Genomic DNA, 22,005 nt, shown 5'->3' with positions numbered 1-22,005 from the left:
ATGGGAGAATAGAGACAGGAGAGAGACAAGGTGGGGACAGGTTGAGATGACCCAGGTGGACCTGAGACTTGATCCTCAAGGCAGTGGGAAGTGGCCAAGGGGTTGGGGAGGCCTGGTGTCACAGGTCAGCAGCTGTCCGGGAGTGACCGAGGAAGATGCTGGGGGGTCTGTCTGAGGGGTGGGGCTGGGCGGTAAGGGACCCGGCTCAGAGCTGCCCCCACCCCCGCCGCTCTGCCCACAGACCGCCCCGGCGTGCAGGATGCTGCGCTGGTCGAGGCCATCCAGGACCGCCTGTCCAACACGCTGCAGACCTACATTCGCTGCCGCCACCCGCCCCCAGGCAGCCACCTGCTCTACGCCAAGATGATCCAGAAGCTGGCGGACCTGCGCAGCCTGAATGAGGAGCACTCCAAGCAGTACCGCTGCCTCTCCTTCCAGCCCGAGTGCAGCATGAAGCTCACGCCCCTCCTGCTCGAGGTGTTTGGCAACGAGATCTCCTGACTCTGGCGGCCTGCACTGGCGCCTGGGAGGGGCGGCCTCTCCAGGGCCGGGCACCCAGGCCTGGGGCTGGCGGCTGCCCAGCAGCCCTTTCCACCCCTGCTGGGGCTCAGCCCCTCCGCTCCCGCCTCCCCTCCCTGGCTGGCCCATCCTCTCTCCTGCCCCGTCTAACACCAGGTCACCCTCACCTGCCGGCCACAGGCTGCACCCCGCCACCCCACCCCTCCTTCCCTCAAGGCCTCAGTCATGAGGATTTTTCGTTTATTTGACAAAGGAACTCAAGTGGGGGCAGAGGGCAGAGGCTGAAGGTGGGCCCTTGCCCGGGGATGCTCCCACCACTCCGGAAGTGGCTGCTGGCTGGTGCCGAGGGAACAGGCAGGAGGGAGAGACAGAGCCATTCCTCAGGGACAGAGACACCTGTACCTCCACTGCACTCCAGGCCCACCCATCCAGAGCTGCTGGGACCACCCTTCCTCTGCCCACCCACGATAAATACTGACTCACAACCCCCTCCTCATTCTGCTGCCAGTCCGTGCTGTCTGCCCCTGGGCGGCGTGCCGCGATGGGCCCTCCTCCTCTGCCTGCTTACCCTAGCCCTCCTAGGACACTCGCTGCCAAGGAAGCCCCAAAACCAAGGTGACCAAGATCACAACCCCCACCCTCCTTCGCACGCTGCCGGCCAAAGGATGCTTGCCTAACGCTGTAGGGCCCACCTTCGTCCTATCACCATGGTAACACTCTCCCTGGTAGTAGCTCTGGTAGGATGGGCTTTCTCCCCATGGTAGGGGCCACTGGCCCAGAACCGAAGTGCTGAGAGGCCAAGCAGGGAAGCGAGCAGGGCCCAGGTGATGCGGGGACAGGCAAACGCAGCCTGGTAGAGGAGTAGTAGACACAGGCCCCACCCATCCTGCCACCGAGCCCACGGCTCCTCAGCCTGGATCTCAGGGGCTGGCGAGGCGGGAGCTCTTCTCCCTCCCACAGTCCACGTGGCAGGACTGAACGGCCCCCAGGCTTCAGAGGATTGTGGCCACCATCCTCATTCAAACCCTGCGGGTCCCGATAACCCACCCCAGACAGACGACCGGCCACAGGCTCCAGAGCCCTTGCACAGCAGCTGTGGAGCTGGACAGGCCTCACCCTGGGGTGGATGGCCAAGGGTGGTGACCCAGAGATCGGTTCACTGTTCCTGCCCCCAGCAGTCTGGAGAAGCCACTTACCATCAGGGCCTCGTCTTTCCTTCCTGGCAGGATGGGATAAAGTGTAAAAGTGTCAGTCGCTCAGTAGTGTCCGACTCTTTGCAACCCCATGGACTGTAGCCCGTCAGGTTCTTCTGTCCATGGGAGGGTGGGATGAGGAAGAGGAATTTCCAGATCCCAACAGCCCCAGCCCGCCCTGGCTGCCTGAGTCTGCTTCCAGCACCACTCCATCATCTCAAGTGTGGGTGGGGGGCAGCGGGTCTGCGAGAGCATTTCCGGTGGAGTTGGGTGAGGCTGGTTCCTCCTTGTCCCCACCCCGCCCACTAATGTCAGAAAGGGCCAGTGAGGCAGGTGCGATGGGAGCACCAAACTTCAAAGTCGGTGTTCTTCCCATATCCAGAGCTGACATCTGATAGATGGAAGTTGTCTTTAGAATCAGACGCCTTTGGGACCACATCCTGATATAGTGGATAGTAGGCACCGCTCATGAAGAGATGCTTATGGGAGATGTGGACTTACATTGGGGAAGTTCTGCACACTATTGTTGTTATTTTACAAATTAAGGAGAGACCCTTGGGATCCAATTGTAGAAAAGTCTTGAAAATCGCTAACCCAGTTCAGTCCCCTTGTTAGAGAAAACTGATGCTGAGGAGAAGGTGTGACTCACCCAAGCTCGTGTGACTAGTTGGGAGCAGCCCCAGGTCTGGGCCTGGACGTTGGCCATGGGTCCCGTGCTGTTTTTCCTACACCGCGCTAGAGCTCAGACCTCATGTCCCATTCCCTGGTGGCCAACCTGCCCCTCGGTGGAAGCCCTGGGTTTTCGACGGAGCAAGTCCAGAGCCCTGCTTCTCTTTCCTGGGCTGTCAGCCCACTGACCCCTCAGGACCAGGAAAAGGGGCGCCCCAGCCTGCGTCTCAGTGTGACTCACACCCCACCCCAGTGTGGCCGTGATCAGGCGGGGTCTCTGTCTCAGCTTGGTTTAATGCTGTTGCCTTATCAATAAAGCGAATTTGTCTTTGTACTATCTTCACCCTCCCAGTGCTCCCCAGCCCTGCCCCCCGCAGGGAACACGGCAGGACACAATGAGGACGCTGTTCCTCAGCCTCGACGCCCCTGACAGCCCCGTGCAGTCCCAAATACAGTCCAGCAGCTGGAAGGGAGAGAAGAGTGAGGTTCCCTCGAATGAAAGAAAATGTTGTCATCTCTCTGTTTTAGAATGAGAGAATGTGAAGGCAGACAGTCTTAAATCTCAACCTTTTAAAGTATATTATTGGAAGGCCAGGAAGTGTTAGTTGCTCAGTCATGTCCGATTCTTTGCCGTCCCATGGACTGTAGCCCACCAGCCTCCTCTGTCCATGGAATTTTCCGGACAAGAATACTGGAGTGGGTTGCCATTTCCTTCTCCAGGGGATCTTCCCGACCCAGGGATTGAACCCACATCTCCTACATTGCGGGCAAATTATTTACCATCTGAGCCACCAGGGAAGCCAGGAAAGTGTACACCAAAAATGCCAAATAAACAAGATTCTGGGAAATAGGAAAAGCCTTCTCTGGCTGACTGGAAGAAGTAGCAGAATCAGAATGAGGTCAACAGGGAAGCTTGGAATGTGCAGCAGATCTGGTTAAATCTGGAAAAAAAAAAAAACCAGCAAAGAGGGCTTTGAAGAATGAATGGCTCCTGGTGATTTCCAAAGAGAAAAAAACATTTGCCAAAAATGTGTCAAATAAAACCAATGAAGAAAGCTTCCCATATGGTAATAAAGATGGCGGATACTTACATAGCACTTACTTCATGGCAAGTACTGCTGTAAATAAATGCTTTATGCAAAACAGCTTGCTTTTTCCTTTTAAGGACCCTTTGGGGAAATGAACAACTACTACACTCATTTCACAGAGCGGATAACTTGCCCAAAGCGGCACTGGTGGTAAGTGAGAGATGGGGTTTGAACCTTGGCAGCTGGCTCCAGAAGCTGTTAATTACCTGCTACACTACACTGACTCCTGCTGAGCTGAAGGGGCTGACAAAGGACAGCTGGTCATGCCAGCACTCTACAGAAGGGGGTGGAAGGGAGGTTCCCATTCCTAAAGTCGACCTTGGGAAAGAGAAATTGGAGGTGCTGGATCCAACAGGGCTCTACTCTCAGGAAGCATTCAGCGGCATGTGTTGTATCCATTTCTGTGTGGCCCTTACCTAAAACCTCCAGAATAGAAACCAGGCACCTGTTGACCAAACTGTGCCCGAATTTGACATGACGTGGCAAACTGCAAATGACTCTTGTGAATATCCAGGACTTCAAAAGACCCCGAGGAGCCAATGCACCCCCTCCATTTCCAAAAAAAAGTGGGGTTTATGATAAAGGGTGGGGCTTCGCAAGTGATTCTAGTGGTAAAGAGCCCCCCCGCCACCCCCCACCAAAGCAGGAGACCTAAGAGTCACTGGTTTGATCCCTGGGCCAGGAAGATCCCCTGGAGGAGGGAATGCTAACCTACTCCAGTATTCTTGCCTGGAGAACCCCAGGGACAGAGGAGCCTGGTGGGCTATAGTCCATGGGGTCACAAAGAGCCAGACATGACTGAATCGACTTAGCACAGCACACGTAATAAAGGGCAGCTTTGCTAAACACACAAGCACAAATAATTAGCAAAAGACACAGAATGGTCATCTCAGGGGAAACCATGCAGGAAAAACATAACCAATGTATTTATTTGGGATAAGTTGGTCGGAGAACCTCTGGATGTGATTTAATTTTTAAGGAGCATCTGAAAAGATTTCAAATCAAATGTGTCAGTGGGGGATGGGATGGGAGTAGAAGAAATGGGGATGGGGCTTGAGGGCTGTTTTGTCAAGAAAAGTGAATGAGTTTAGAGAAATACCATCCCAGGGTACATCTCTGGCAGGAGAAATGTGAAGACAAGTCCCCAGAAACTGTTAAGAGGCTCTTATTTAGCATTTTTATAGATGATCCAGAGGAACACAAAATCTCCCAGGCTTTGTGCTACAATCAACTTTTCCAGGTAAACAGAGAGGAATGCATCCAGTTTAGGAGAAAATGATTTTTAGTTTTCATATTCCAGGCCTTGGGTCCACATCTGTGTTGTTCAATAAGGTAGCTGCATGTAACTATTTAAATTAAAATTCATTAAAATTAAATAAAAGTAAACATTTAGCTCTTTAGCTGCACTCACCATTCTTAGTACCCAGTAACCTCGGGCCTATGGGAACGGACAGACCATTTCCGTCTTTGCAGGAAGTTCTGTAGGACAGGGTTGGTCCACACAGTGCATCCTGTTCATGGATGGTATGTTTCTGTCCATCTGTTGGTCAGATGGACACTAAGTATTTGACACCATATGAGGTGTCACATGCTTCCCTGGTGGCTAAGTGGTAAAGAATCTGCCTGCGATGGAGGAGACATGGGTTCAATCCCCAGGTCAGGAAGATACTCCCTGGAGAAGGAAATGGCAGCCCACTCCAGTATTCTTGCCTGGAAAATCCCATGGACAAAGGACTACAGTCAATGGCATCACAAGAGTTGGACACAACTTAGCTACTAAACCACCATCACCAGAGGCTATTTAGAGAACATCCTCTCTTTACATCAAGCAGTGTTGTAATGGGACTGCTGTGAACACATCCACTCCTCAGAAGAAATGTAAGTAAGAAACATCTCACAGATCACAAAGCTGATAGGCTCGGAGCTTCATGTGGCATAAATAGGTCAGCACTGTGCCAGGACATACTGATTACCTCAGTTCTGGGGACCAGCAGACAGGGAGGGCTTGCCTGGAGTGACCAGAGCCCTCAGATCAGGGTCTCTGGCTGCTAGTGAGGTTCCCTGGAGGCTGTCTATGCACCTCGGATCTGTCTATCTGCCTGCCCCGTGGCCCTGCAGGGGACAAGGGTGATGCGTGACATCCCAGTGTGACCATGGGGATGCCTCTTCATGCCAACTGGCACTCACTGTAGGCATGATGTCTGCGAGGCTCCTGGAGGGGGGTGTGTGCCCCAGCTGGCCAGAAAGCATCGCAGGATGTGGAGCAGAGACTGGGGGTAGTGATGGGGGTGGTCACTGGTCCAGACAGCTGCTTGGAATCTATGCACTGAGACACACCGTATGTGATATAGGAGATGATGCTGCTGCTCGTGGGGTTCTGGGGAAGCCAGCTCTGAAATGTAGATGGAAGTGCAGGGAGCTCAAGGGGAGTGGTCACAAGGTCATCATTGTGGGCGGCAGGGAAGAAAGTGGGATCGGGTGGAGGGAGAAACTGGGCTGCGGGGCAGTCTCAACAGAGGTCTCAAGCAGCCCTTACGGGGGCTCTGAAACTGGGATGGCCCTTCAGACTGCCCCAAGCTGAGGTGAGGGAGCTGGCTTTTACATTCCTGGTCATTGGATGCAGGCTTCCCCCCAGAAAAGAGTGGGAAGTTCATATGTCCTCTTTTCAGCCAAGACTAAGTAAGGATTGGGAGTTGTTTCTTCACATTTTGTACAACCTGGCGCCTTGTGGAGGGACCAGCACGCTTCCAGGCCTTTGGCTCCAGGGAGTGGGCAGCAATAGTTCCTGGGTCTCCCTCCAGAGGGGGCTGTTCCCAGCTTCTTCTGAGCTTTGGACAGTCTAGTTAGTTTTTTTCTCCCCGAAGCCACGTTGAGTTCCACCACTAGGTGGTGCTACCGCCCTACAGGGACAGGTTTGGACTATTTGGCCAGTCTCCCCCACTCCCTTCTCTCCCCCTATATCCTGCTCTCGCCTTTTATCTCTGTGAAAGCGCCTGACCCCTTTTGTCTGGGGCCTCTGAGCACCTTCCCTGCTGGCCCCCGCTTCCCCCTGAGGTCCTGCTTGGTGGTGCACTCCTTGCAGTGTCTCCTAGCACAAACCCAGCACTGGCGTCAGTGCTGGGGATACAGCAATGACTAGGACAGCTGCTGCACCCAAGAAAGGCACAGTTCACTGGAAGAAGACAGACCTGCAAACAGGCCATCACCAGGAGCGCAAGCAGAAGCCAAACACTTAATGGCATAAATTGATGGGTCTTTGTCTTGGCTCTGCCAATGGCTATCTGTGTGACCTTGGGCAAGTGAATTAATGTTTTTGAGTCTCAGAATCTTCATCTATACAATGCAACAATAATAGTACCCACTTCTAGTTCGTTGTTGTGATATAATCTGTGAAAAGCTTGCAGAGTGAAGAGGTGGTCAAATAAGTTTTCACTGGATGTTGACACCGCTGCAGCTCTCTGACGACAGATCCTTGCTAGGCTCTCTGGAGTAGCTCCAGAGAGATCTGTCTGACCCCGCCACGCAGATCTCAGCCTCTGGAAGCCATAATCTCCTGCTCCATGAAAATCTACCGGCGAAGAGAGAAGGCGTCATTGCTCTATTCGGCCACCAGGGGGCAGGTGTGCAATTTAATAAGCCAATTAGGCCTGAAATGAAACCGCTCCGCTGGAGAGAAAATTGTGGGAAAGAGATGGGAAGGTAGGCACAGAAATTCAAAAAACGGGGAACTATAGTTAATGCTGTTCCCAGCTTCTTTCAATTATGGTCTTTCTTTACCAGCTTCGCTTCCCCAGTGACCTCACTGTACACATATTGCTGCCGCTACTGCTAAGTCACTTCAGTCGCGTCCGACTCTGTGCGACCCCATCCCTGGGATTCTCCAGGCAAGAACACTGGAGTGGGTTGCCATTTCCTTCTCCAGTGCGTGAAAGTGAAAAGTGAAAGTGAAGTCGCTCAGTCGTGTCTGACTCTTCGCGACCCCATGGACTGCAGCCTACCAGGCTCTTCCGTCCATGGGATTCTCCAGGCAAGAGTACTGGAGTGGGGTGCCATTGCCTTCTCCGTGTACACATATTACCCACCCCATAACCAAAGTCCGTATTGTCTGGACCTAAGTGGCTCCTGTCCAGAGGGGAATCGCGATGAGCCGCAAGAATCAGGTTTGCTCCGTATATTTGTTGCGTCACAGTTTCTACTCACTCACCTTGGTGTTCACTGGACCCATGCTCCCTTGGTGGGGTGCACAGCCCACAGTGATCCAGGAGCACATGTCCCTGTCCAGACTGTGAGACTAGCTATGATCACATTCAACCACTTGCAGCTGTGACCGTGGCTCGGCAGGCTGCTTCCACATCAGCTCCTTTCAAATGTTTTGGTCTTTGGACCATTAAAAGTAAAGAACGCCTGCGTGCTCAGTCAGTCGCTTTAGTCGTGTCTGACTCTTTGCAACTCTATGGGCTGTAGCCCGCCAGGCTCTTCTGTCCATGGGATTCTCCAGGCAAGAATACTGGAGTGGGTTGCCATGCCCTCCTCCAGGGGATCTTCCCAAGCCAGGGATTGAACCCCCATCTCCAGTATTGCAGGTGGATTCTTTACCCACTGAGCCATCTGGGAAGCCCCAAAAATGCCTAACCCCCACCCCCAAAGAGCTTTCGTTTATGTGGGGTATAGCCATCAGTATTTGCCAAGTTAGAAACTTATGTGTTAATTTCTGCTGTACAGCAAAGTGAATCAGCTATACGTACACCTATGTCCCTGTTTTGTTTTGTTTTGTTTTTTATGAAGATCACCACAGAGCACTGAGTTCTCTGAGCGACACAGTATGTTCTCATTACTCACCTATTTTATACATAGTATCACTCGTGTGTATATGTCAATCCCAACCTCCCAGTTCACCCCAATCCTCCCCCTCCCTATTTCCCCCTTGGTGTCCATATGTTTGTTTTCCACACCTGTGTCTGTATTTCTGCCTTGCAAATAAGATCATCTATACCATTTTTATTAGAAATTTAAATTGAGAAAAATATTAAAATACTCATTAAATTAAAAAATAGTAATGAATTTATTCTAAGTTAACATAAATAACGCAATTTTTTATTAAAAGTAACAGGTTTAGTGACAAGAAGGAATTGTTTGACAGTGTTGCGGATCTCTTTGATGTCTGGCTTCATAGAAGGCAGCTAGATTCTCATAACTGGTTTTGCAGCCCATCTGTTAGAGTATCCCACATCATGAAAACTTTGGGAGACTTCTGTGTACACAAGTGAGAGAATGAGCGTTTAAAAGGCACTTAATGTATTGGTATTATTATGAAAGTAGTTTCGACCTTGCAGAGCTCCTAAAAGGGGCTCAGGAATACACAGGAGTCTCAGCCTACACTCTGAGCGCTACACTGCCCAGCCTTCTAAGCTTTGTTTTCTTGGTCTGACTTTGCCCCACCCTGTTCTCCATCTCCCAGTGTTCTCAACCTGTCAGACTCTTCCTGCTGCTTCAGTTTCCAGCTCAGGCTTCATGTCTTGCACAAATTCTTTCCTGAACTTCACCACACTGTACCCTCCCTTGCCCCATTCAGATAGAATGGTGCACCCACTCTCTGGTAGAATGAAGTGTACATTGTAGTATGTTTTACATTTCTGGTTGGCCTTTGGGGCTTCCTACCAGACTGGAACAAAGGAGGGATTCCATGAATGTAGCTGATTAAATACATGAATGAATGAATGAAAATGAGGCAATGCACCACCCACTTCTGTCAGTGTCTCAAAGATCTGATCTTCACAATAGATGTCAAGTTTAAAAAAAAAAAAATTCTGCGTGGGTCCCTGCTGGAAGATGAAATGCAAACAGACTTATGCAAATTTCAACACCTTCCCTTGAACTTTGGAAACTGAGAAGTTAAGTCCCTTTAGCTTCAGAACCCATATGTTAACTGCCTCTGTCTATAGCACCAGCCATATCTCCCTTACTCTGTATGAGAATGATTGGGTTGGGGGAGCAAAATGCAGAATTTATCATGGCATTTATCCCTATTCACATCTATCTGATTTGATTTTGCCCACATTTTAGTCTGTTCAAATCTTTGGAATCCTCACTTTGTCATCTAACATTCTGACTATCCATGCTGGCCTTGCATCTTCCAAAACTTAGGTCTGCAAATCAAGTACAGAGTTGGTTAAGACAGAGCTAAGACAATGCCTTTTTGCAGGTTGACACTAGTGCCCTTTGGTTTGGTTGCTCAGGACTTTCCTGGGAACAAGGGAAGGGGCGGGTAATGAGACTGAGTCTTGAGGAGGTGAGTGGATGCCTTGCAAAACCCCAGTCATCCACAAGAATTTGGGGAACTTGGCAATGCTTCTATAGCCCCTCCCTCTCCAGGACCCAACCATCTCACCCCAAGTCTGAACAGATTCTTACAGAATTAGACCAGATCTGAGCCAAGGCTTGGGGAATCCAAGGATATCTGATACAGAGGGTGCAGGAAGGGGTTGATCAAGTATCAGATTCCAAGCTGGATTGTTCTGCAAATACTGTCTGAGCTAGACTGGGAGAAGAAAAGCATAGTCTCTTAGATCTTGGTTACTGAGAGGGGAAGACAGTGGGCAGTGGGCAGAACTCTCCTGAGGCACCCACCGTGAGATGCCGTGGTGAAAAATGGAGAAGCCACATGCAGCACAGCCTGGCAGCCCTTATTTAGCTCCGTGGGGCCTCACAGTCCTCTTCAGTTGCAGTCAGAATCCTACAGGGCATTTGGAAGGATCAGTGCCACCCAGACCCAATCCCATCTCATGACAAATTCTGTGATCATCTGTGGCAGCCAGCATGGGGCAAGGACAAGGTGAGGGGAGAGCAGGGGCCCCCAACTGCATCTGTCCCTGGCTCCTGTTTCTCAATTTGCCTCCCAGGAGGGCCAGGTCGAGCAAGCAGCCCACCAGAAAAGGCTCCGCAACCAATGCCAGCCCAGCCAAGCGTGGAGGACCAATGAGCAACTGGGTTCAGAGAGCCAGGGAAACCCCTTCCCGCTGTCCCTTCTGTTCCCCTCCAGCCCTACCCCCTGCTCCACTGATTTAAATTTCTTCCCCTCTCCCACCCTGGAGCGCCAGGGGAGCAGCAGGGTCAGGGTGGGGATGGTGGAACAGCCCTGGGTGATAAAGTAGGGATGGGGAGAAGTGATAAAGGGGATGGGAAAGAAGCCAGCTTCACTTCCTCTCTGATAGGGACCCCGCCCCAAGGGGCTCCTGCCTTCTGCCGTCTTCACAGGAAGGCCTTGAGATGGTGGAGGAGTGGGTGGGCGGGGGGCACAGGGAGTCCTGGCGGTGGGCAGGATGTCAGTGGCCTTGGCAGTGGACAGTTCAGTTGGGTGTTGGTTCTCTTGGGTGCTCCCCACGGCTGTCCCCACTGCAGGCCAGCAGGGGCTGGGCTGTGGCTGCGGAGTCAGAGGGACACAAGGGGGTCCCCTGCCCCTCGACCCCACACCACTCCCGGCCTTGAGGAAAGCAGCCACGGTGGTGAAGGAGAGGGGGACTAGACAGCAGGTGGTCCTGAATCCTGTTACCACCTCTCACCAGCGGTGTGACCTGGGGGCAGTGACTGGACCTCTGGGGCCCTTGCATGAAGGGCAACGCAGGGTCTTTGTGAAGCTGAGAGGGGGGAGCTTGCCGCTCCTGCAGGGCCTCCTCTAGCGGAGCAGCCGGCCTGAAGGAGCCACTGTAGGTGGACCGGGTCTGTCTCTCTCCCACAGAGCGAGGACACTAGTGAGCCTCACTTGGGAGATGTTGTGAAACGTAGACAAGTGAACACACAGCCTTGAGACTTGTGCCTGGTGCACACGCAGCAAGGGCCTGGTGACTATTACACTTCGTTCTCAGAGTTCCCATCACCTCCTGGGGGCTCCTCTCCTCCCCAGTCATCCTCCCTCATCGTACATACACCTAAGTTGGGACTGGAGCAGGTGGGACTCACGCCTGGTGGGTCCACTTGTGAAGGACCCCGCCGGTGCCCCAGCGGAGCTCACAGGTCTGCACAGTTCACCCGAGGAGGGGGAAGGCTGGCCCCCCTGGAACCCTGTTCCAGGCCAGGGCCCGGCTCCTCCCCATTATCTCCTTCTGCAAAGCCTCCTCCACCCGCCAACACCCAACCGAGATTACAGACCCTCAACTGTCTCCAACTGCCCTGATTCGGGACGAGGCTGGACCCTCGCGCACACCACCCAGCCCTGGCCACCCCAGCCATGTCCTGCAGTGGAGAGAGGCTGCCTGCTTCTCTGGGAGCTGGGGGAGCCAGGCCGGGGGCCTCCAGGGGGACACTGCCCCCACCCCGGGCTGCCTCCGGAGCTCGAGAGGGAAGCTGGTCTCTGGCAGGAGAGACCTCGACGGGCCTCCCAGGCTTGCTCTGTCTCCTGTTTCGGCCTCAAGTCTGCAGTTTCTGCCTCTCTCTCTCTCGGGCTGCTCTTCCCCCCACCCCCAGAGCACACCTGGCTCCTCACATCAGATAACACAACCACAGCTCCCCTCGCCCCCGCCTGCCTTCTAGAGCCCCCTCCTCGCCCCCATCCTCTTCCTCCCCTGCCTCCCCCACTTTGCGGCTCCCTGACTCACTTACATTTCCCCGGGGAGGGCTGGGGAGGGGTCCCCAAAGCCTTAAAGCCTTACTAGGTAATTAATGAAGGTGTGAGACTACCCTTCCTATTCCTACCCCCCCAACACACGTGCACACACACACACACACACACACACTCTGTGGAAACTCTACACCCCTGTGCCCTGTCAGAGCAGAATAAAGGGGAAGGAGGGACTCAGGGACCAGCCTTGAGGTACTAGGAAAGTCCAGCCTGAGGAAGTAGCGGGTGGGGGTGGCAGAGGGGTTCTGTAGCTCCCTGCTTCTGGGCCAGGAGAAGCTTCTTCCCTTTTCCTGCTCACGTTAGTTCATCTGGAGTCTCAGCAGGGCCTGCCTCAGGCCAGAGTCTGGGCTGGGGGAGAGGATGGAGAGTACCAGCCCCTGCCTCCCACTCCCCAAAAAAAGCCCAGTGGGGAGGAGCTTGGGGTGGGGGTGCTTGTGGAGGAAGAGGTGCTGTGAATGGGGGCTGCTGGGGTTGGATGAGAGCTGGACAAGAAATTGTGGGAAGGGGCAGGGTGGGTCCCAGGAGAGAGTGGGATGGGGACTGGTGGGTGCCTGGGAGCTGAGGCTGGAGGTTTTAATGCCTCTTGACAACAGATGAATCATAGGCAAATTATGTGGAAATGATGGCATAAATAAAGATATGTTATTTCAAGGCCCCAGTGTGCATTGTCGGAAGAGAGCTGAGGGGGGAGGAGCAGGAGGCTGCCCAGGCCGGATGGTGCTTGTAGGTGGGGGCCCAGGTAGAGTTCCTGTGGGGGGGGGTGGAGGTGATGGCCCACTCGCGTCTCTTGTCACCTTCAGGACGATATGAAACAGCAGGTGGCCGACCACAGCCTGCCAACCGCTCCCCCAGGGCAGAGCAGCCCTCACACACCCTAAGCTCCTTGGTGATCCCCCAACCCTCCCCTAACCTCCCTGGGGCCTCTGCTACCCCCACACGCTGTTCCCTTCCCCCGTGTCTATCCTCTTTGGGCCGTCCCTCCAGGGGCCCAGGGGCTTCGCTGGTGGCTCAGACGGTAAAAAATCTGCTTGCCATGCAGGAGACTCCGGTTTGATCCCTGGGTCAGGAAGATCCCCCTGGAGAAGGAAATGGCAACCCACCCTAGTATTCTTGCCTGGAGAATCCCATGGACAGAAGAGTCTGGCGGGCTACAGTCCAGGGAATTGCAAAGAGCTGGACACGACTGAGCAGCTAGCACTTGCAGAGGCTCAGACGGTAAAGAATCTGCCTACAATGTGGGAGACCCAGGTTCGACCCCTGGGTCAGGAAGATCGCCTGACAAAAAGAATGGCAACCCACTCCAGTATTCTTGCCTGGAAAATCCCATGGACAGAGGCACCTGGAAAGCCTGGAGTCCATGGGGTCACAAAGAGTCAGACATGACTGAGCAGCTAACACTTTTCCAGCCCCAGCACAAAGTCTTGCCCCCAGCATGGACTTGAGAGCCAGCCGAGCTCCGGGAAACTTCAGTGCACAGAGCCCTCAGGGATGGTCTGGCAGATGGATGGTCCAGTTAGTATACGCACTGGAGGAATGAATTGAGCACCTCCCTCCGGTCATCAGGGCCGTCCCTGTAGCCCAGTGGAAGCTGGTGGTCAACCCTCAACCCCAATCTCCACAGCGTTTCACGACATTGACAGTCCTTAAACAACTAGAGGGACTTCCTTGGAGGTCCAGTGGTTAAGATTTCTTGCTCTTAATGCAGTGGATGCAAGTTTGAGCCTGGTTGGGGAACTAAGATCCCACATACCGTGTGGCACAACCAAAAAAAAAAAAAAGACTAGAAAATTGTGTGCCTTTATACCACACGACACAATCATTACCTGTCACTCATATCTCCTCTCAATCTTTTCCTCTGTGCTTACATTGGGTTTCTTTAAACACAGTCACCACCACTGGGCGTGGGGAAATCTGTATTCTGTTGCCATGCTATATCACATTCAAAACATCTTTTTAGCAGCTTTATAATTTTCTATTAAGTGGAAATATAATTTGCTTCGCAATTTTCCAACTGTAGGTGTTCAGATTGTTTCTCATTTTCCATATGGTAAAGAATGTGGTGATGAACATTACTATGCACATATTCCACTTGCCCCACCTTGAATTTTGGTTTTAGGGTATTTTGGGTGGGGTTATTGAGCCAAACGGTAAAAACATCTTCTAACGCTTACTATATATTGCCAAATTGATTTCAAAAAGCAGTTACACCACCAAGAACAACATGTACATTTCACCACCTTCTCACTAATGCTTGAAAATGGTGCCTGCCTTCAACTTGTTTTAATTGGCATCACTTAGGTAACAAGCAGGTTAAATGTTCCCCCGCATTTGCTTACTGGCAATGTTTCACCCTACCTTGAAAAATCTTTTCTGTGCATTGAGTTTTAGTCCACCCCTGTTTCAGTGTTTAATACCAACTTGTGTGAGCTCTCTCTGTAAGGATTTTAAAGCATCGTCCGCGGCAAATGAGAGTGGACACCTCTCATTTGTGACCTTCTCCCCATTTTGGACTCTGACATGGCGCTTCCTCTTGTTCTTTTAAGTCTCTGACCGTTCCCTCTCCACTCTCACCAGTGATCCCAGGTCTTTATTTGTCCTTCCCTTCTCTTCTGAGTTCTGGAGGCCAACTGTTCACTTAACTTCCCCTGGACTGCCCCACCAGCACCTCAGTCCACATGTCCACAGCTTGACTCTGCTTTTCACTCCAGATTTGCTTCTCACTCCCTATCCCTTAACTCGGCTTCCTGAAGACCTTTGGGTGATGTTTGGAAGGAGAAAGAAGAGCACAGAGGCTAACACACCTGAAGAGGAAATGAGATTCTACCAATGAGATTCTGTCTTCAGCTTAGAGGACCAGGACTGGCAGGAGGAGGAGGCAGACTTCTGTCTAGGAAGGTGGCCCACTGTGGCTCAGTCTCCCCGCTTCCCTGTACACTAGGGCTGGACCTAGGTCTAGAGATGGGTGCTTGAAAGCCAAGGTGGGATGCCGTCCTTCGACAGTAAAGAACCCTGGACATTGACCTCACTGGCCTTCCCTTTCACTTCCTGAGTCTCTTCCCCAGCAAGGGACTAGAAGGGCTGAAGAAGAGGTTAAGCTACCATCTCCTCTAAACCTGTGCAGTTTGATACAGTGCTACTGAACACCTAAAACATGGCTACAATTTACTGCAAGTAAAATACACACTGGATTTCAAGGATTTAGTATGAAAAAAGCATGTAAAATGGTTTCTTTAATAAGTTTGTGCTTTGACTGCATGCTGGAATGATGTTTTTACATATATTAGGTTAAATAAATATACTATTAAAATGAACTTCACCAATATATTTTTACTATTTTTTTTTAAGACAAACTTACAAATATGGTTCCCATTCTATTTCTATCGGGCAGTGCTGGTCTAGCCCCTCCCAGCAAGCAAAACTCCAGGCTCTAGGCTGAGTGGCTCCATTGAGGGGTCATGACAGATGCAGATAGAGACCCACTGGAGATGCAGGCCAGCTGAAGTCCAACCAGATGTCACCAACCAGGCAGTGGTGAGTCTCCCCCAGGCAAGGCAGAGCAAAGCAACATTTCCTGGGCAACAACTTTTCTCCTGGACTTCACGAAGCTTCTGAGCTGGCGCGCAATTCTACAGAGCTTGTTCCTGTGGACAAGTTACTCTAAGAGAATAGTCCCCCAGAGTTTTGGATCTCTCCCCACCTCAAGAGTTCTTGAGGAAGTTCTCCATCATTCCACTGGGGCCAGACCCTTCTCCAAGAGCCAGAAGCATCCTCCCACCCACCCACTCGGGCTTTGGCTCAGCCCACGTGTGGGCTGGGAGGGGATGAGAGAGGAAGGTGGGCCTCTAGATACACCAGCTGGGCTGCAGACATGGTTTATGTTCCATTTCTAATGCCTATCCTTCCTCTTGTCCCAGTGACAGAAGAACAGAAAGGGAACAGGAGGTGGCTGGGGGGAGTGGGGGGTGGGGTGGGGGCAGGCACAACTCACTGGGCTGCCCTGCTCTGGCTCATCCTCCCATTGCCCGGGAGCCAGTCTTGCCATAGGAGGGCACCAGCAGCTCCCGCCCCCCAGCCGGGCGGACTCCACCTCTCCCAGGTCCTGGCTGGGATCCGCAGGCCCCAGGCAAGGGGGCGGGGGAGGGGAGCCACTCCTACTTTCCCAGCAGCTGCTGCTGCCTCTTCCTGTTTTGCTAAAACTCTGGCTCTGGACCCAAGGAGGTGGGGGAAGTCAGTCGCCAGCCGCTCCCGACCCCCCCGCCCCCCCACAAAGGTCAACCTCGTCCCCCTGGCCCTCTCAGCTGGTTATTTATAGCCCCCAGGCCCCGAATGAGGAGCTGGATCTCGCCTCCCTCAAATGTCAGCAGCTGTGGCCATTGCCCCAGGGATGCAGCCAGATGCTCAGCCCACTCCAGATGTGCAGTGCCAGGACAAGGGGGAGGGCAGGCGAGGGCCTCTCTTCAGGTGGTGCGGGCATTCCCTGCCGCCTGGTTCAGGGTCCGGCCCCTCCTCAGCTCTGAGTCAACAACACCTGAGTAGGGGTGGGGGGTGTAGGGGGGAAGGTCCCCCAAATGTTCTCCTCTTCCACATTCCGGATCCCAGAATGGACAGCTAGGGAAAGACCCATTTGGATGTCTTTGCATAAATTAGGTCAGTGCTCATTTTGAGACTGCCTCTGTAGGGGAAAAGTTCAACTGAGAGGGACAGAAGGGACAGCGCTGTCTCCTATTACTAACGTCAGCTCGGGCTTCATCCCTAACAGCCAGTAGACGGCAGGTTCCACACGGAGCACTTCACGTTCTGGTCCCGTCAGTTCTCGCAACAACCCGAATACGGCAGGCCCTTCATGCCCCAGTTTGCAGAAGAGAAAACCAAGAAATTCCACCCAAGCAGCCTGACTCTAGAGTCTCAGTTTTAACAACAGGACTACACAGTCTCCCTCAGCCGGTCCTCTATGAGTTTTAGTTAAATGGTTCATTGAAAGCTGCACTCAGAGAAGCCTGGGGCCCAGCCTCAGGGTCTGCTCAGGGGGAGAGCGGCTGTCTCAATGCCTCCTGTGCCCTCCTGCCCCTGCCACTCAGGCCAAGCTGGTATGAGGGAGGTGAGAGCAGGATGGGGACTTCTAGAATCACCATTCCAGGCACAGAGGGGGCAGGACAGAGCAGAGCCACTGCCCTCACCCACAAGGACCCGACGGTCCATCAGTGCCCTTCCAAGGAGGAGCTCCCACGACTCATGAACCCAGCATCCTTTGCAGCACTGGTGGTGTAGTCCCTCATCTGACAGTTTTCTCCATTCCAGGTTCTTTTCTTTGGCTGTATCCTGCTCCTGCTCTCCAGGAGATGAATTCACCAAGGATAAGGACTGTGGCTCCCTTTGCCTCTGTGCCCAAGAACCTGGGCCAGAGGAGATGCTCAAATACTAAGAAAATATACTCACTGAAAAAGAGTAGAAGTGCTGGCCACAGGTGGGTGGATACTTCAAGGTCGTAGCAAGGACACTCCCACTCACCCCGCTGTGTAGTTACCCTCACCCCCTTTCACCCTCACCTTACATTGAAGCTCTTCTACTGCACACAGGACACCCTAAAGACACTCCTGGGGAAGAGAGGTAAGTGTTCTTAGGCCAGGACCTCCTCAAGGTCTTTCCTGGAGATTCCAGGGTCAGAGGTAAGTGCCTCTCAAGAGAAACCATTAAGATAGGTAACAGGGTGGGACCCTGCCCCCTGCCCTCCAGTCGATAGAGTCACTGGGGCTAGACAGGGCCCTACTGGGCCATGTAGCAAGGCTGAACTCCCAAGCCCACCAGTGGGTGGACTGCAGCATCCCTGCAGGGGCCACTGGAGCGAGTAATTGTGAGCTGGCTGCAGAGAGGCATTTTGCAACTCAGACGAATTTCTTCTCGCTCATGATTAGGGTATGGCCCAGTGGCTGCCTCCGTGACCATAATCTCTGCTGGCACAGGCATCTCCGGGGCTGGGCGGTGCAGGCTGGGGAAGGAGCACTGACCTAGAAGCTGGGACGCCTGACTTCTCTGCCTGCTCCCTACCACGGATTAACCATGACACCGCCAGCAAGGAGACTGGGTCCTCGGTTTCCTCAACTAGAAAGGAGTGGTTTGATTAGATCAGAGCATCCCGAACCTAACCAGACCTTAGAATTACCTGGGGAACGGCAGATTACTAGGTATCCCCCACCCGCAGCACCCCAAAAGATAGAGACTGTGAGAGGGCCCAGGAATCTGCTACTCACAGGTTCTCTTGCATGATTTTGATATAGTGTCAGGTTTGGGAGATCCTACAGATTGGATAGTTTTACACACTGCTTGCAGCTCTTAGGAGCAAAGATTCTAGTAAATGGAACAGCCATAACAAGAGGTTTTGGTGCTGTGGGGTTTTATCAGAGGGCAAGGGATGGGTAGTTTATTTCATCATCATCATCATCATCAATTACTATTTTTTTCAGTCTCGTTGAGATATAATTGACATGTAGCACTGTATAAGGCATACTGCATAATGATTTGATTCGTATACATCATGAAATGTGTATTACAATAAGCTTAGTGAACACTCATATAGACACAAAACCAAAGACAGAAAAAAAGATTTTTTCCTGTGATGAGAACTCAGGATTTACTCTCTTAACAATTTCCTGGATATAAAGCAGTACTAATTATATTTATCATGTTGTGCATGATCATTATACCCCTCATACTTACTTATCTTACTCCTGGAAGTTTGTGCCTTTTGACTAGGTGTGTGCTCAGTTGCTCACCTGTGCCCGACTCTTTGTGACCCCCTAGGACTGTAACCCGCCAGTCTCCTCTGTCCATGGGATTTCTCCAGCAAGAATACTGGAGTGGGTTGCTGTTTGACTACCTTTCTCCAATTCCCCCTGCCTCTAAGCCTCTGGTGACCACAAATCTCATCTCTTTCTTGAGGAACTTGTTTGTGTGTTTGTTTTTGAAGCATAATTGACTTCCAACATTCTGTTAGTTTCTGTTACAAAACACGGTAACTGATATTTCAGTATTTTGATCATCATCATTATACTTTCTATTATTATTTCACGGCTGGCATTATTGTTGGGGAGGGATGTGGCAGTGTCCTCATCTGTCTGTTTGTGTCACTAACAGGGCTCTGGCTTGGGGGAGTGGGGGGGGGCTCTCTTACCTCCCAGCTGGAGCAGAATTGGGAGAGAAAGGAAGGGAGGAATGGGCCGTCCTGGTAGGTGGGGCCTTTTGGCCAGGGGACCTTTCTTTCTCTCCCTCCTGGGTGGAGTTTGGCTGGATGGGCTTTGGCACCAGCCTCAGGAGCTGGGAGAGTATCTTCCCATCCATATTCCTGCCCACTTTCAGTCTCAGCAGCCTCACCCCTGGGGACTGACCCTTCTCCTCCTCCTCTGGTCCCCACTTCCTCCCCAGGCTCCCTCAGTCCTCACCAACCCCATTCCTGAGCCTCACTAATCTGTTGGCCACCCTCTGCTTCCTTGCCTCGCCCTTGCACATGCCATTCTCTCTACCTGGAATGTCGCCCCCTTCCCCCACACCGATTCGCATTTCTGGGCTCCTTCAAAACCCAGCTTAAAGCTCACTGACTTCATTTAGGCTGTGATCTGCTCAGGTCTTTTCTCTTTGCCATGTACATTCTAAATAACAGAATCAGAAAACTGCCTCAGACTCAGAAAAGTAAGTAGAGATGACTTAGACCAGCTCTCTCATTTAATAGATGAGAAACCAGCCTGAGGCCCAGAGAGGTCTTGATTTGGCCGAGATCACACAGTGGTGAGATTTTTAAAATAGTTGGCTGCAAAAGAGGCTTTCAAGTATTTTATGTGTTTATTTTATTTCCTCAACACAGTGTGAGCAAAATGAGGGCAGAAACTGTGCTTTTGCTTTTATTTTTGTTCTTTATCTGCACTATGGTGTGTGTGTGTATGTGTGTGTGTGTGTGTGTGTAGGGGGCAACTGTAATATTTCTAAATCTCACAGTGGTACAGCCTTCTGCATATATTATTTGTATAATCTCAGACCAGGCTTGTGGGGTAGAAAACCAAGGCCTTGCTATTTTACAAAGCAGGAAACTGAGACTTAGAAAGGTGTGACCCAGGAAGTTAATGGCAGAACTGGGCCTAGAACTCAAGTTCCGTGGCTCCCAGTGTAGCCCAGGGCCCTGCACCCACGATGCTCTCCTGAGGTTCCTGGCTGGGGTCTGGAGTAGCCAAGGGGGTGGCCTCTGCCATCCTCCGCGATCACTGTGCCTTCTTCACCTGGGGTTGAGGAGCTTGTCTCTGGCTTCCTGCCCCTCCCCATCCTGTCCCACTGCTTTCTCCCTGTGTCCCCCTAGGTTATGGCTGGCACATACACACATACACATATGTACCCAGAACTGCAGGTGTCTAGGGCAACAGACCACAGGGGAAACCACATCACCTTTGTTGACAATGGAGGGAGGTAGGGGGATGAGGGAGGTAGGAGGATGAGGAAGGAACTTGCTTAGTTTTCTCCACCTGCCTCTGTCCCCACAGTCATCTCGCCTCCCAGCTCGGGCTATCTGAACTGGTGGCCATGACCCAGCCTCTTCTTAATTTAACTCTGACCCAGGAGGATGTATGGCTTCTTCTCTCAGATCCTAAAATCCTGAGCGGAAGTCTGCCTAGCCGCACCCCGAAGTCGCACTCCTCCATCCTAGCCAGAATACTTACATAGCACCTCTGATCCCTCCAGAGCAATGCAACAGACAAAGGTGGGGGCCAGGGAGGAGAGGACATGACTGGAGTCGTTGAGGAAGGAAACTTGGCATCTAGAGTGTCATTCCTTGATCAGCGGGGACCTCTAGTAACCAGGCTGCACTGGAGAAGGAGACCTGGCCACAACTTCTGCATTATTTTGATCTGTTAGAAGAAACTGCACAGGCTCTGAATCAGGCACATTTGTGATTGAATCACTTACTGGTTCTATGCGTGCATGCATGCTCAGTCGCTAAGTTGTGTCTGACTCTTTGTGACCCCATGGCCTATTCAGTCCATGGAATTCTCTAGGTCAGAATACTGGAGTGGGTAGCCTTTCCTTTCTCCAGGGGATCTTCCCAACCCAGGGATCGAACCTGGGTCTCCTGCACTGTAGGCAGATTCTTTACCACTGAGCCATGTGGGAAACTCTGGCCTTGGGCGAAACTCTGTCTTACTGAGCTTTAGTTCTTTAACTAAAACAATGGGGATAATAATGAGGTATAAGTGAAAGGGCCTTGAACAGCATGTGATACAAAGGAGCCGCTGGATAAATCTTAATTACCCTCCCTCTCCTCCTTCCTTCCACTTGTTATATCTGGCTCCATGAAACACTTTATTTGGAGCTGGGGATCTATCTCCCCTATTTATATTTCTAGTCCAAACCCTATGCATTGGCATCTGATTCCAGGTTCAGAAACTGGAATCCAAGGCCCAACCCACCCAAGGAAGTGGCTGTCCCTCTGAGATCTCCCCAGGCCAGGGATGAACACTCTCTGATTGGCCTTGTGGAGAGTGTGGGGGAAGTGCGGGTTACAGGAGGGATTGTGGCTTCAGCTACCACATCTAGAAAGCTGGGTCAGGAGTGGTCTCAGAGGCCTGAGGTTTAGACCAGATGACTCTGGATGGGGCTTTAAACCCTGGCACAAGATGGGCACCCAACAACATTTGTTGAATAGATGAATGCCCTCCTCAATTTCCAGTTGTGTAACTTTGGTCAGGTTTCTCAGCCTTTATGAGCAGTCATCCGTATGTTAATCACAAGCATAACAAGGATTACTATTATGAATAAATGATCTAATATTTGCCAGGGGGATGGCATAGGGCTGCTGCACGGTAAACAGTAAAAGGTAGCTAAGCAGGGGAAGGAAAGAAGAAAGGAAAGAATGTCAGGTAGCCCCAGAGCCCCAAAGAAAGCA

General features: G+C 52.0%; 1 protein-coding gene across 1 annotated transcript in view; it reads left to right on the top strand.

Moving 5' to 3' along the window:
• Window positions 1–3,526, top strand: part of VDR (vitamin D receptor) — a 56,179-nt gene extending 52,653 nt beyond the window's left edge. Inside the window, exon 10 of the mRNA XM_043446489.1 lies at window positions 242–3,526. Coding sequence (XP_043302424.1) covers window positions 242–501 — 260 coding nt within the window. The 3' untranslated portion in view covers window positions 502–3,526. The remainder of the gene's footprint in view (window positions 1–241) is intronic.
• Window positions 3,527–22,005: the final 18,479 nt, after the last annotated feature.

The sequence above is a fragment of the Cervus canadensis genome, chromosome 25 (genome assembly GCF_019320065.1).
Source record: "Cervus canadensis isolate Bull #8, Minnesota chromosome 25, ASM1932006v1, whole genome shotgun sequence".
Lineage (NCBI taxonomy): Eukaryota > Metazoa > Chordata > Mammalia > Artiodactyla > Cervidae > Cervus > Cervus canadensis.
The sequence above is the reverse complement of the archived record's forward strand: the minus strand, read 5'-3'. Positions and strand labels throughout refer to the sequence as shown.